Genomic DNA, 15178 nt, shown 5'->3' with positions numbered 1-15178 from the left:
GCGGGAGATTGGGCGGAGTCACGGGACCCGGCCTCCCAGACAAGCTCCGCCCACATCGCAGTAACCCCGCCCCCACCAATGCCAGGTTTCTAAGCTCCTCCCACAGCGCCTTGGTCCCGCCTCCACCTTTCCAGCCGGCTTTGCCCTGGAACCCAGGCCCTACTCCCAGACTCTCTGGCGGGTCCCTATGCTGCTCACCTGCGCAGGGCCCGGGCCGACCCGACGGCGCCCGGTAGCCTGGCGCGCAGCTGCAGCGGAAGGAGCCTTCGGTGTTAGTGCAGTGGCCGTGGGGACCACAGGGAGGGGCACCCGAACTGCATTCGTCCACATCTGTGGGGGGTGGGGGTGTTCAGAAAGGGTCCAGTCTCGGGACACACCCGACCAATCCCCCTGGAGTAGGGTGTCTGGGGGAGGTGGTGGGAAGTCTCATGAGTTGGAGGCTGGGGGAGGGCTCTATGGCAGAGGTGGGTAGGGCTGACCAAGGTTCCCGGGTTCCGGGGACCAAGGTTGCAAGTCCTGTGGGTCTAGGTTTCTAGGAACTACCTGTGCCAGGATTTTGGAGTCAGGAGAGGGGACTCTAGCTTAGACAGGGATCAGAAATGAACTAAGGCAAGGGACCAGTCAAGTATTATAAACTAGGATCATTGGATGGGATTCGGCTGAGCCATGGGTCAGAGTTAGTAACCGGAATCTGAATCCAGTTAGGATCAGAAGTTATAGTCAGGGTCCAGAATTCTGCCTCAAGTCAGGGGCCAGGGTCAGGGATTATGAACCCAACCAGGTTCCAGAGAAGGGATTCTGAGAAGAGGCAGGGGCTGTGAAAGAGACAGGACCAAGAGTCACACAGTCACGGTTATGGTCAGTGCTATGGTTAGTGGTTATGATTAGGGTCAAATGTCACAGTCAAATTCAGGAGTTATAGGTCACATTCAGGGCCAGAGTCATGAGGGTCACAATTGCTATCAGGGTATGGGCAGGGACTATCATCAAGGGTGATGGTTAGGGTCAAATGTTACTGTCAAGTTCGGTCTCAGGAGTCACATTCAGGGTCAACAGTTGTTGTCCAGGTCAGGGTCAGGAGTCACAGGCTCTGGGGACTGAGGGACTGAGGTCCAGGTCAGGAGGTTACGGCCAGGTCATAGTTGTGATCTGGGTCAAGGGTCGGGGGTCATGATGCAGGCCCAAGGTCACAGCCAGGGCCTGGTCTCACCAGTGCATCTGCCACGGTGCAGGTGGTGGCCAGAAGGACAGGCCCTGCACTGGAAGGAGCCGGGCGAGTTCACACACTCCTGCCCAGGGCATGCGAGGTGGTTCTCACACTCATCCACATCTGGGGGGTAGGGGAGAGAGTGGCCTTGAAGAAGTGGTCCAACTCCCCCCTCACCCATCCACACTCCTCCCTCCCTCCCCGGCCTCACCCTCGCACTCGGAGCCAGCAGCGTTGGGTTGGAAGCCCATGGGGCAGACACACTGGAAGCTGCCTTCTGTGTTCTCACACCGGCCATAGGTGCAGGGTGGGGGGCTTCGGGCACACTCATCCACATCTGGGGCAGAGGGGACCAATGAGGCTGAGGAAGGGGCCTGAATCCATTCCCATGGCCATCACCACCCACCCCAGCATTCCAGTCTTGAGCCTGCCTTCTGGACTTGCCTCAGGCTGCTCCCTCCTCCCAGGAAGACAGACGCCTTCCTCGTGTCCCCATTCAATGGTCTCTCCAGCTACTAAGGTGGGGCTAAGGCACCAACTCCATGTTGCCTGCCCTGCCTCAGGTGACCCCCTCCTCAGCGTTCCCATAAGCACAAGAGTATCTTTCAAAAAGGGAGGAGGGGTGGGGAGGACTGCCTTATTTTGTTGAAAGGAGAGAAGACTCTGGAGTGAGGTCCCCATCCCTCAGCCCCTGTTCTCCATCCCTGAGCCCCATCACTCTGCCTCTCTGCCCCTCAATAATCTCTCTCCAGTCTCCACAGCAAACAGTGATGGAGTAGGGCTGGGCTCAGCACCCTCACCTTGGCAGGGGGCCCCGGGCCCTCGGGAGCGGAAGCCAGCAGGGCAGGCACAGTGAAAGGAGCCTGCCGTGTTGTCACAGCGGCCGGGCCCGCAGGGCGGTGGCTCCTGGGCACACTCATCCACATCCTCTTCACACGCCGAGCCCCGGAAGCCAGCCGGGCAAACACAGCGGAAAGAGCCAGGCAGGTTCTTGCAGGCCCCTCGGCCACACAGGCCTGGGCTCTGGGTGCATTCATCCACATCTGCACAGGGCAGGGGGCCCGGGGTCACTTGTTCCCCTCTGCCTCCCTGACCTCTGTCACTTTGGCTTTCCACCCTCCAACATTCTGTCCCCGTAACCCCATCTCTATTCCTCCTTGTCACCATCATCTGACTCTGCATCCTCCACCAATCCCTACTAAGCTGCCTGGCTGGTTCTGTCTCTGTAGTCCCCATGAGAAGGCCTCCTTCTCCCCTGTCCTCCATAACTCTGCTCCCCTTACCCGATTACTGACATCTCCATCCCTCCTCATTCTGCTTCTCCATCTTTCATGACTCAGCCTTTCTGTTTCCCATCACTTGGCCTCTGCATCCCAGGTCTCTCTCTACTGCCATCAGGCCACACGTCTGCTCGAGAGCCTGGCCTCTGTCTCCAAATCAACTCGCTTTGCCCTGTTGTTCAGTCTCTCTGGCCCTCATCACTGCGCTCTACCCAACCGCTCACACCCCTTCCCAGCTGCTCCTCCCAGGCCCTCACCCTGGCAGCTGGCTCCGTGCGGTGCAGCCTGGTACCCGGCGGGGCACACGCACAGGAAGCTGCCTGGCGTGTTCTCGCAGCGCCCGAGGTCACACGGCGGCGGCACGCGGTGGCACTCGTCCACATCTGTGGGCACAGACCAGGCGGCTGGGACTGGGGCAGACAGTCCCGGGAGAAGCGACGCAAGGAGGCGGGGGTAGAGGGAAGCGGGAGCGGGACCAAGCTTGGGCCAGAGCCAGGATGGGGACCCGGCCAGGACAGCCGGAGAGGGGCACAGTGAGAGAGGCAATTGTGGAGGGGAGGGTTTGGTAGGGCAAGGGCAGAAAGGAGAGCTTTGGGGACCAAGCTAAGGGAAGGTGGGGTAGGGGCTAGAGAAGAAAGGAGCAGTTTGGGGATAGGGCTCTGGTGTGGCAGGGTTGGAATCGGGGTCGTGGTCAGGAGATTGGTTGTCACAGTTGCAGGACCGTGGCGGGGCCTGGGGGAGGGAGTTGGTCAGGGAGGGGCGTGGCTAATAAGGGCGGGGCCTGGGCGTGGGGGCGGGGCAATACGAGGCGCGACCAGGCCCCGATAGAAACTGGCAGTTTGGGAGCCGGGTAGGGGTGGGGTCAAAGGGAGGCTGGAGCTGGGTGGAGGCGGGTCAGGGAAGGGCGGGGCCAAGGGCCAGGGCAGGGCAGTCCTGGGGCGGGACCCGAGAGGGGAAGCGTGGGAGGGCTGGAGAGGCTCTGGAGTGAGAGCAGGAGCGAGACCCTGGGGTGGGCCTGGAGCCGGGTGGGGCAAATTTCTCACCCAGGCATTCCGCAGCCCGTGGGCCGGCTCGGAAGCCCGGGCCGCACACGCAGCGGAAGCTGCCTGGTGAGTTCTCGCAGCGCCCGGGAGCACAGGGCGGGGGCACGCGGCGACATTCGTCCACATCTGAGGACACGGAGGGGGCTGGTGACAAGGTGACCAGGCAAAGCCCCCCGTCCCGCCTCCTTCCGCGCCCTCCGCCTTGCTCACCAATGCATCGGGTGCCCTGGGGGCTGAGCCGGAAGCCAGAGTCGCAAGCGCAGGTGTAGCCGCTGGGCCGGGAAATGCAGCGTCCTGGGCCGCAGACCTGGGGGTTGCGCTGACACATGCCGGAGGAGGGACCTGGGGGGTCCAGTCAGCCAGGGTTCCCCCATCTCTGAATCCTCCGTTCCTTTCATCCCAGTAAAACCCCCACCCCCGGAGACATCCATAAAACACCTTCATGGATGTCTCCTCCCCAAGCAAGCCCAGTCTTCTTCTGATCTCCATCTTTTTTATCCTGGAACGTTCTCATCAGATCCTTGGCCGAATCCCCTCATCATGCCACCCCAAGGTCTCTGGCTTTGAATAGTTTGCTCTCCAACCCTCTGCCTGAGATACATTCTTAGTGCCCTACCTGAGAAATAATTATCTAATATTAGATAATGAAAAATAATTATCTACCATAAGTATTTATCTGAGCATTTACTAGGTGTCAGACACTTCAGAGGCATCTCAACAACCATCCCCATTTTACCGATGAGAAAACTGAGTCTCAGAGGTTAAATGGCTTGCTCGATTGACACAGAAGAGCCCAACTGTGACTCCAGCTCCTGATCTAACTACCACCCAACGCTTCAAACGCTTATCTCTGCCCATACCATTCCTATTTGCTGTAACCTGGAATCTTCACCTTGGAGTCTTTTACCCCAGAATCCCACCTGTAATACCCCCATCAATGCCCTGAATTCTTTTTTTTTTTTGAGATGGAGTGTCACTCAGGCTGGAGTGCAATGGCACGATCTCAGCTCACTGCAACCTCTGCCTCCTGGGTTCAAGTGATTCTCCTGCCTCAGCCTCCCAAGTAGCTGGGATTACAGGCATCTGCCACCACGCCCAGTTAATTTTTGTAGTTTTAGTAGAGACAGGGTTTCGCCATGTTGGCCAGGCTGGTCTCGAACTCCTGACCTGGTGATCCACCCTCCTCAGCCTCCCAAAATGCTGGGATTACAGGCGTGAGCCACTGCTCCAGGCCCAATGCCCTCAGTTCTTTCTAGCAAACCTGATTCAGGAATCTCAGGACCAGTCCAGGCAGGGATGCTGGGCAAGGGAAGCTCAGGGCCGGGCCGGGGATCGGGCCGGGGTTCAGGCCGGGGCTCCAGGCGATGGGTGGGCAGAAAGCCTGATAAAGAAGGGGTATCAATGAGTGGAGCCCAAATCCTCTCTTGCCTCCTTTCACTATGGGGCTGGGGCAGCCCCTTGAAGATGGCACCCACTTCTGCCGGAGCCAGCTCACCTGCAGATGGCCGAGAGGTGGCTGGCAGGGTACGAGGCTGGCTGAGTGACACTCGGGGTGGCTCCTGGCCCAGAGGTCTGGTGTTGTAGCGGAGGTCGGAGGCCGAGTAGTGGTAACCAGGGCCAGCCGGGCAGATCTCCCGGAAACCCTCTGGGAATAGGTAAGAGAGACAGAGAGAGGACAAGAGAGCAGGAAGAAAACGATGGCAAGCCTTGGCTAGGGGCAGGGCTTGGCTGGAGAGTGTCAGGGGTTTGAGTTGGAGGCTGGGATGGGGTGGTGTCCTGGCCAAAGAGTAGAATGTCTTAGAGGCTACAGGTGGGGCCAAGAGCGTTTTCCCACATTTGGGATGGTGGTAGGAACAGGGTTGAGGGCAGGGTCCGGTTGGGTCTACAGGGACACAGTTGGAGGCTAGGAAATAGCTCCCTTGTGGGATTTAGTTTTAAGCAGAAGATAGAATGCCAGGGAGGTGTCTCAGGGAGGGGCATGCCTGGGGTGGGGCTAAGCTGAAGGCAGTGTCTCAGAAGCCAAGGACTTGGTCAAAGTTCAGGGACAGGGTGGGACTGGGCGTTGACGCTCAGGAGACAAAACCTAACTTGGGGGCTCCGGGGTAGCTGTGGCTACGAATGGAGGGGTGGGTGTGGCTACAGATGGAGGTGGAGCCATGGATGCTGTCCAGTCTGAGACCTGCGGGTCTCAGAGGCTGCTGCGTGGCCAAGGCCGGAGCCCAGCCAGTCAGGTTAGGGGCAGTGAACTCAGGGTTGGAGGGTGGGGCGTAGAATGAGCGCCACATGTGTTGCGCGTAGGGCTAGGCACTGCCGCAGGGGCTCACCTGAGCCGAAGGGTGGGCAGAGCTGGCAGCCCCGGCCCCAGGCCTTGCCTACGCGGCTGCAGCAGCAGATCTGTTTAGTGATGTTCCGCAGAATGGGCAGCGAACAGCCGCCGTCGCGGAGCACGCGGAAGCAGGGCCCTTTGGCCTCTGAGATCACGTGTTGGGCTGCGAGGAGCAGGGAGGAAATCCTTCAGGGCGGGGCTGGGAATGCTGTGGCACTGAGGGATTTGGGAGAGAGGGGAATGGTTCTGGGGTTGGGGGTGGGGGGGTTGGTGGGTGCGAGGGGCATTTGGGAGAGGTCTGAGAGGGTCTGAAGGAGAGCAGTGGGCTCTGGAGGTCTGAGAAGGGCTTGGAGCCTCAGTGGGGTGTCAGTGGTGAATGAGAGACTCTGAGAAGGATCTCAAGATCTGAAGATAGTCGAGTCGCTGAGGGGGACGAGAGGATTTGGGGGTCTGAGAAGGATTCCAGAAAGTCTGGGAGAGCTGGGCGCAGTGGCTTACGCCTGTAATCCCAGCACTTTGGGAGGCTGAGGTGGGCAGATCACTTGAAGCCAGGGGTTTGAGGCCAGCCTGGCCAACATGGCGAAACCCTGTCTCTACCAAAAATACAAAAAAATTTAGCCGGGCATGGTGGTGCCCGCCTGTAGTTCTAGCTACTCGGGAGGCCGAGGCAGGAGAATCACTTGAAACCAGGAGGCAGAGATTGCAGTGAGCCGAGATCGCGCCACTGCACTCCAGCCTGGGCGACAGAGCGAGACTCCATCTCCAAAAAAAAAAAAAAAAAGTCTGGGAGTCTGGAGGGATCTGGATCCAAAAGGCTTGAAAGGTCTAAAGGTGGTCCAGGGATGCCGAAGCTGTATAAGAATCTGAGAAGTTCTGAGGGGGCTCTAAGGCTGACAGAGGAACCCGGGAGTCTGGGGGGGTCCGAGGGAATTAAAGGCCCCAGGATGCTCTGGGACTTCTGAGGGCAGGGAGGGCGGGACCCAGCCTCAGCTCCCTGCTGGTTGCTCACAGATGCAGCTGCTGCGGGACGAGTCGAGCAGAAAGCCGTCGGGGCACACACACGTGTACCCGCCGCGCGTGTTTGCACACTCGCCGTGCTGGCAGCGCCCGCCAGTCGCGCACTCATCCACATCTGCCAGGGTTGGGGAGGTCACCGTGGAGTCAGGAACTTGATCCCTGCAAATCCCGCCCCCAGAACCAAGCCCCTCCCACCCCTGCCCCGTTGCACCTTCGCAGGACCCATTAACTCTTTCAAAGCCGGTTGGACAAGGTCCATCTGGGGCGCTCACTCTTTCGGAGTTCCCTGTGGCGAGAGGAGAGGGGTGGGCCAGGGACAGGTGGGCAGAGCGAGAATGGAGTGGGCAGAGACGAAGACGGGGTGGGAGGGACTAAAAGATGTTGGCTGTAGTTTAAGTGCAGGGACAGCCTCAGGTTGGCAGTTGAAATGGCAACATTGGAGACTCCCAAAGTATATGGTGGGGGGCCAAGGCACAAAGGCAGGGTGAGAACGGAGTGGCCAAAGTCAGAAAATGGGGTGGGTGGTCCCAGAGCGGTAGGAAAAGCTCAGGACTGGAAGTCGCCTCCACAATGGGGTAGGCGTGGCTACAATTTGTGAACTGAGTTTATCTAGGGCAGAGTAGGAGGAACGGTGAGGTTCTCACCACTCCCCAGCTCCGAGCACTTCGGGGACGTCCTGGGGCTTACCCAGGCGCTCGGAGCACAGCTGACAGTCGTGAACGCCCCAGGCCAAGCCGGCCCCTCGGCAGCAGACCTCCTGCGTCCGGAGCCCGGGCAGCGGGGACGCGCACTGCGGGGAAGTGTTGGGTGAGCGCGCCCCCGCGCGGAGGCAAGCTCCGGGCCCCTCCCCACCGGCCTCCTCTCACTTCGCCTCCGCGCAGCTCCCGAAAGCAGTAACCGAAGCCCGAGGCATCTGAGTAGCCGTCCTCCCGCGGCGCGCTCTGTGCCAACACCGTGTAGGGCGCTGCCGCCTCCGCCCGCGCCGCCGCTTCCGCCCGCGCCACCGCCTCAGCGTCCGCCTCCTCCCAAGGGCCAGACACACGCTCCACCTGGTGCACCACCACCGACGCCTCCTGCGGGTGCTCCACGTGGACGCTCACCATAGATGCCACGCCTAGGGGAGGCACGGCCGGGCAAACCGATGTCTACATGGGTTCTTACGGGCTGGGGCTAGACAAGGCGGGGAGGGCGAGCTGGGCAAAGGTGCTCGGGAAGGCGGGAAAGATGAGGGTCAGGGGCAAGGTGAAATGCTTGACGGGTCGGAGGGGACTCTGGCCACACTTTCCTCACCGTGCTCGTCGTCGCGGTGGTTGGCCAGTGGCATAGTGTACACGGAGCGGGTGAGGCCTGGTATAGCCGGGGCCGGGGGCCGGGCGCCCGAGGAGTGCAACTGGCAGAACTTGCCAGCGAAGTCCGGGGGACAGAGGCAGCGGTCAGGCTTCACGCACACACCGCCATTGTGACAGATCAAGGGACACAGGACTGGGAGGAGAACGAGGACACTCAGGGGCGCCACCATTCCTGGTAGGTTCTCCTGGGGTCCCTACTCCCTCAAGGTATCATTCATTTCTAAGTCGCTCCGCCCTCAGCTGTCATGTGGCCCCGCCCCAATTCTGGCATCAGCATTGGCCCAGTCCAGTTGTTCAGCCATCAGAGGTACGGTCCCACCCACTAAGTCAGCAGGATCTCGCTCTATTGCCCAGGCTGGAATGCAGTAGCGTGATTATGGCTCTGCAGCCTCGACCTCCTAAGCTGAAGTGATCCTCCCATCTGAGCCTCCTAAGTAGCTGAGACGACAGGCGTGCACCACATCGGGCTACGTTTTTTAAAAATTTGGTAGAGGCGGGGTCTCACTATGTTGGCCAGGCTGGTCTTGAACTCCTGGGCTCAGGCAATCCTTCTGCCTCAGTCTCCCAAAGTGCTTGGGATTACAGGCGTGAGCCCAGCCAGCCCTCAGGCTGTTTATTCACTTTCATGTCAACCTCTCGGATCCCAATTTCTGGCTGAGTCCACGGAGTTCCAGACCAGCCCAGACGGCGCTGACCCCGCCCATTCCGTAGTCCGACGGAACCCTTTGCTGTTCCAGCCCCTCCGACCCAATGCTGATCCCTTCCATTGACTCAAACCACATTTTAACCACTCCCTGGCATAACTCCCCGCCCAACTCTGTCTCCTTCGCATTCTATGCCCGCCCACACTCCCTCTGCTTGGTCCACGAAGTCCTACCCCCGCCCCCTGGCTGTGCCCCCTTCGTAGCCCCTCTCACATTACCTTCTACCCGCGGGATTCTAAACCTCGCCTATCCAGGAGCTTAACCTGCCGCCTCTAGCCCCTCCCACCTTCCTTTCTGCACTCTGATTCGCCCGGCTCACTTGTTCACGCCCCTCCCACCCCACCTCCAGGCTGTCCGGGTGCCCTAGTTCCGCCTACCGCGCTGTGTCTCCGCCCAACTTCTTTCTGGCTGGGGCTTTAGAGTTCTAGCTCGGCCTTACAGCCTCCAGTAGCACCGGGGCGGGGCCACGAGCGGGAACGCGCCTCCACTCCCCTCTGCGCGCCCTCGCTGGGCCCCAGGCCACCTCTGGGCGGGGCACTGCCAGCTGTGCGGCGGGGTAAACAAAGAGAGAGGTGCGGCGGGGGCAGGGCGGAGGCTCCACATTCCGGACCCTTGGGGAGTCCCGGGACCTTTGAGCCAAAGGAGGCCGGGCTGTCCTGCGAGGGCACCCCCTCCCTCTCTCTCCCGGGGCTGCAGAGAACAGCTGGAGACAGCTGTGCGGAGGGGAGGGAGGAGGCAGGCGGCCGGGGGAGGCGCGTGTGGGATTCTGAGCCACAACTGTAGAGAGGAAAGGACGCGGAGAGCCACCTCCGTTTAGAAGGATAAAGGGACTGGAGTCCTGGGAGGAGATCGACTAAAGGGCAGTCCTCTCGAGTTCAAAGACGGCTGGAGGTTTCTGGGATGGAGGAACCTAGCTCAGAGGAAACTGAGGCGCCCTTTCAGCAGGAGTCCTTTTGTGGACAGTTACCTAGAAAACAGGACTCTAGTGCCGCCTAGGAGACAACCAGTTTGACGGTGCTGAAAACAGGGTTTAGATAGTGAAGTGGAATTCCTGGAAGTCATCAGCACTTAAGAGGCTCAATTGGCCGAGTCCCTATGTGGAATCCCCTCCCCTCCCAGCTAAGGATTAAGTGCCAAAGGCTTTTTATTAATGGCTGCCTGTAAGGAGCACAGTGTCTGGAGTCCTCTTGTGAGAACCCACTTATCAAGACCAACCCTGGGGTTCTCTGAAGATAAATGGGATCAGAAGTTCCTGGGGAAGGGGGGTGAGCTAGAACAGGACTTCTGGACAATACTACAGAGTTATCTGGGGAAAGGCACAGTTTGGGAGGTGGAAGGGAAGAATGAGAGGGAATTTCACTGGAGGAGTGGTCTCTAAAGTCTGTTGCCAGGGGTGGAGAGCGGGTCTAGGGCCTGGAGCAAAAACTCAGCTCCCTTAGGTAGGAGTGTGGGGCCACGACTCCAGGGTGGTCTAATGGGGGCTTTTAATGGAGTAGTGGGGCCTAGGAGAGGCTTAACTAGGAATCAAAATTGCAAAATGGTAAGGGTCTCTGATGGAGGGGGTGGGAAACCAGCCAGGTCTGAGGGTATTTCCCAGGCTCCAGAGGCGTTTCTCTGCCTTCTCTTGGCCTGAATGCAGGCCCCCAGGCCAGCTCCCTGGGGGTGCCTACACCCAGGGTGGGCCACTAGATGGCCACAGCCAACGTCATGCCCCACAGCCCTGGCCAAGCTGGGAGTTGAGGACATAGGGGTCCCTTTGAGGTCAGCCCCCACTTCACATGCCACTCCTTGCACCCCCAGGGGCTTGGCACCCGCCTGGGCATGGCGCCTGGCACAGGCACGTTGGGGCTGGGCCGCGAAAGAGTGAAAGAAAGAGGGAGGAAGGGGAGGAGAGAGGGAGTGGCAGCGGGCGGGGGCTCAGGCGGGAGATGAGCTCACGCCGGCCGGGCTGGGCTGGCTGGGGGCCAGGCTGGGCGAGTTCTCCGCGCCAGGGGCCCCCACTCCCCACTCCATAGGGTCTGCGGGGTAGGGGGCAGGAAGACCCGATCCCAGAGAGTCTGCCCACTTTTGCATCCTGGAACAACAGGTGGTGCGCCCTCCCCCACCTCACCTGAACCCCCAAGGCTCCCCATCTCTAGGAGTGCCTGGTGCATACACCTCCTGTCCCCTCCGCCCCCAGGGGGCGCCCCTTCCGTAAGCCCTCTTATCTGGATTTCTGTCGCACGTGGGACCCCTGCAACTCAGGTCCTGCGGAGACACCCCCCCCCACCCCCCTGCCGCCACACACACACACACACAACCCCCGTCTCTGTCCCCTCTCCCTCTTAGCTCTTCGGATTAACTTTCTTCTCTCTAGTACCCCACCTCACAGGCATTCCCATACAGAACCTTCCCACCCAAACACACAGAAACTGAGACGTCCCCGATGCGGTCCTGAGACTCTTGCTTGGTCCCTGGGGACTCCTTACTCAGCGTCTCAGAATTCGAGCCCCCCTCCCAAAAGTTCTCAGGCCCCTCAATTCTGAGATCCCCATTTTGACTCAAAGCATGAAAGCTGGCGCCAGTTCCCTCACGTGGGACATCACAGGCCTCTAAGAACCCTCATTGCTTGCAAAATCGGAACCCTCAGGACCCAACCCCAAAAGCCAGGAATTTGGGGCCCCCTTCCTCAAATAGCCCCTGATATTCCCTTGCACTGTTGCATATGGAATCTGGGCTCCCTCTCCCTGGAGGACTGTCTCCTCCATCCCCAGGGATCCTCCTCCCCCCCGGAGCCGCTCTCTCGGGACCACCACCCCGCACTCACAGGCGCGGAAGCCGGGTCCCCCCGGGGCCGCCCCGCCGGGAGCGCCGCTGTCCACGCTGGTGGCGTTGCGGGGCGCGCAGGTCGGGGTACAGCGGGAGCCGGTCGGCCCATGGACGCAGCGCAGGCCGCACACGACCGGGGTGAAGCGCACGCGGAGACGCTCTCCGAGCCGGCCTAGTCCAGGCTGCGGCCCTAGCTGCGCCAGCAGCACCAATAGCGACACCCAGAGCAGCCGCACGCCGCCCGCCATGGCTGCAGCGCCGCGCTCCGCCGCGCCGCCGCCCCAGCCCGCCCGAGGGGCCCGGCCGCGCCCGCCCGCCCGCGGGGGAGGGCGGCCGCACCCCCGCTCAGGCCCCCCCCTCCTCACCACTCCCTCCCCGGCGGCCGCGCGGGGGCGCGTGGGGCTGGGCGCTTAGCCAGAGGCTCGCAGGCTGGGCGCTAGACTCGCAGGGGTGAGCGGGGCGCCCCCTCTGTCCCCATCCGCGCACCAACAAGTGGACCAGGCCTGTAGGGGAGCGGCGGGGAAGGGAACAGGTGGGGGCGGGGAAGGGAACAGGTGGGGGCGGGCGGGTTTCCCCCCAGACACAGCTGAATCCATAAAGAGGAAATCCATTAAGAGTAGTGGGGGCCACATTTGGGGAGACAGCTAAGAGTTGATCCTCTTCTGCCCTGGGCACAGAGAAAGGGGCTTCATCTTGATAGGGGGCTATCATGGCACATCTGGACAGCCAGGTGGGACATCTGAGGGATGGGAGAAGGGTCGCTACACCTGGGCACATAAAGGAATTGGGCGTCTAGATCCTGGGCAGGAGGCTGGAGGTGGGGGGGATGCATGTGAAGATGTAGCCACATCTGGCCAGAACGCCACACCTGGCGGGAGAAGTCACAATGGATAAAGGGAGGCGGTGGGCGGGGGTACTAACATCTGGCCCGAGGCTCACATCTGGAAGACTTTAGGGGGAGGGGTCACATCTGGGCTGAAGGCTACAGCAAGAGGAGGGTTTTGAGGGTGTTTGAGATGAGGGGTGTTCTAGACTAGGGGTCAAGAGCTGGAGTGGGAGGAGGGCAGGGGGAGGATTCGGGAAACAGGAGGAGGCCTTTGGCCCCCAGCCGCCCCACAATCTTGAGCATTTGGTGCCCAGGCAGGCGCCAACCCGCACAATCGCTTTTGTTGTCTGGGCTGGTTCGGCGGAGCTTTCTAACGGGCCAGCGCCCTCCCTCTTCGGCCGCGGGGAGCCCGGACGCCTGGCTTCCCGGCCCCACCCCCGCGGGTCAGTGCCTCTGGCCTGTGTCTGGTCCTGTCCCGGGCTCACCTCGCACGGCCGAACGCTGGGGTCCCTAGAGGGGGCCTCGTCCTGGGGGTGGGGGCTGAGCTACAAAGGGGGGCGGGTAGGCGGCAGCTGGACCGTGGGAACCAGACGGCTTTATCTGGCCCGGAACCCCCCTCGCCCCAGGCGGAGGAAAGGCGGATGTGCTTACCCGGGGCCTTGCCAGCGGGGGCACGCTGTGGGGGCCTCCTTCTCAGTAGTCCCCGGCCCCCTGGCCCCCGGGGCCGCCGCCGCTTCAGTAGAGCTCTGGCCTCCTGGAGCCTGGGTGGGAGAGGACGGAAAAGCTGCTGTCACCGGGTTAAACTGACCTCCCCACCAAAGGGCCTCCATGCCAGGAAAATGTCTTTCAGTAGCGGCTCTGCCCAACCCTCCCCCCACAACACCTATTTATGGGGACCAGGCCTCTAGTGGGAGAGAAACAAAGACCCTGAGAGAGAGATGATGGGGGTTGGTTGAGAGAAAGAGAGAAGGGGCAGACAGACTTAGACATAGAGGCAGGCAGTGAGACACAGGGAGAAAGAGAGAGAGGAAAAGAGACAGGTAACCAGAAAGAAACAGAAAGAGACAGAAATAATGCAGAGATGGGAAGAGCCTGAGATAGGCAGGGAAGGGATGAAATAGAAACGGACAGACAGGCTGATAGCAAAAGAAAGAGCCGGGGAGGGAGTGGGGAGAGAGAGGGAGGGGGGAAGGGAGGAGGAGCGGAAACGGGGGCAAAGCTGGGAGTTCCTGAGGGAGGATTTGGTAGGGGAGGGACTGCCCACTCACGTCAGTGGCTGCCAGTTGAGGGACACCTGTCTCTTCCTCACGCTGGGGCTGGGACTGGGCACTGCAGGCACTGGGTTCAGGCACCGCTGGGGGCCTGCACACTTTTTGGGCTGGCAGCTTCGGACCCTGCAGAAGGCTTCGGAGACAGCCAGGGACTAAGTGGGGAAGCAGGGGACCAAGTACTTCTCTACCAAATGCATCCAGCTCTCCCACTGGGATGAGGGGAGGGATGGGGAGCTCCCTGCCCCTCTCCTCCTATTCCCTTTTGCCCCCTACTCATACTCCATCTTCCAGAACCCACCTCGGATGCAGCGGCTCCTCCTAGACGTCTGGCCCGGGCAGCAGCGACAAACAGCAACGCTATAAATAGTGGAGTGAAAGTCACTCAGGCCCCTAGCACCCCAGAACTCTGCAAAGGAGGGCAATCGGGGAGGGGAAACCAAGACGCATCCTGAGGGGGCTTGAAACAGGTATATGACTAACGAGGTTCTTCTCCCCACGCCTCAGTTTCTCCATCTGTACAATGGGAGGCAAATTGGCTTAGACTTCGGGCTGAAGGGCACAGAAACCGTACTTTTGTCTTATGAAGAGATTTTGGCGTAAGATTTTATTGAAAAAATACGTTATTTTGAAGCCTTTTAAAAGTGATTAAAAAACAAAAACAAAAACAAAAGACTCGATTTCTAAGAGCATTTCTAAGCCCGGACTGTCTGGGAATCTAGAACCCCGCCCTCCCGCACATCCCGGTCCGGGACTAAGACGCCATCCTGAGCCTGGCCGACAGGTGGCGCCATTTTCACAGGCCTCGGCAGCTGGGGAGGGAAGCTGTGGGTCCAGCAGGGTGCTGAGGTGGAGGGGGATACGGGAGTCACAGTCCAGGACTGAGAATCCCAGAGCCTGAGTTCTAGCCCGTTCTTGCCCTTCCACGATGTGTGTCCAGAAGCCAGCGTTTCTTGGTCTTTGGGCCTCAGTTTCCCGCCTGACCAGGAGAAAGGTGCCGTTCTTGCAGACATCTCCCAGCCCAGAGGGTCTCAGTGGCGGAGCTTCCAGCTCCGGTTCAAGTGCGTCGCAATGAAGGGGCCCCCCAGACAAGTCCATTATCCCCAGGCTAAGGGGGTCTAGAGACGAGGGCGCGCGCCCAGACCCCGAGAGGAGAGCAGTGGGGGGGTGCAGAGAGGGGGGTGTCCAGCGCGTGGGCCCATCTCAGGTGGGTGGGGCCGAGTGGAGGATGAGGCCATCTGGTGGGGAGCCTCGGGGATCCCCGATCTTGCCGTCATCCCTCCCGCCTTTTCTCCAGGTTAACCCCTTCCCGGCCCCGCCCCCGCCGCGGCTCGGGTTACTAAACGCATT

The 15178-nt window shown here is 60.6% G+C and overlaps 1 protein-coding gene across 16 annotated transcripts in view; it reads right to left on the bottom strand.

Annotated features, from left to right (window-relative positions):
• LTBP4 (latent transforming growth factor beta binding protein 4) overlaps positions 1-15178 on the bottom strand; it is a 37293-nt gene that overhangs the window by 16417 nt on the left and 5698 nt on the right. For 8 of the 16 annotated variants that reach the window (XM_055369446.2, XM_055369447.2, XM_055369448.2 and 5 more), the window contains exons 2-19: positions 14130-14188; positions 13829-13964; positions 13212-13321; positions 8164-8355; positions 7740-7987; positions 7561-7663; positions 7085-7159; positions 6866-6988; positions 5855-6019; positions 5026-5175; positions 4792-4911; positions 3741-3872; positions 3531-3656; positions 2745-2870; positions 2008-2250; positions 1419-1544; positions 1211-1330; positions 199-330 (exon numbers count right to left, since the gene is read on the bottom strand). In XM_055369446.2, coding sequence (XP_055225421.1) covers positions 199-330; positions 1211-1330; positions 1419-1544; positions 2008-2250; positions 2745-2870; positions 3531-3656; positions 3741-3872; positions 4792-4911; positions 5026-5175; positions 5855-6019; positions 6866-6988; positions 7085-7159; positions 7561-7663; positions 7740-7987; positions 8164-8355; positions 13212-13321; positions 13829-13964; positions 14130-14188 — 2486 coding nt within the window. Of the gene's footprint in view, positions 1-198; positions 331-1210; positions 1331-1418; positions 1545-2007; positions 2251-2744; positions 2871-3530; positions 3657-3740; positions 3873-4791; positions 4912-5025; positions 5176-5854; positions 6020-6865; positions 6989-7084; positions 7160-7560; positions 7664-7739; positions 7988-8163; positions 8356-9303; positions 9322-11732; positions 12031-13211; positions 13322-13828; positions 13984-14129; positions 14189-15178 lie in introns of those variants that run through there. The other 8 variants (XM_055369455.2, XM_055369459.2, XM_055369456.2 and 5 more) reach the window with 6 other exon arrangements.

Source organism: Gorilla gorilla, chromosome 20 (assembly GCF_029281585.2).
Source record: "Gorilla gorilla gorilla isolate KB3781 chromosome 20, NHGRI_mGorGor1-v2.1_pri, whole genome shotgun sequence".
Lineage (NCBI taxonomy): Eukaryota > Metazoa > Chordata > Mammalia > Primates > Hominidae > Gorilla > Gorilla gorilla.
Note: the sequence above shows the minus strand (reverse complement) of the source record. Positions and strands in the feature narration are given on the sequence as shown.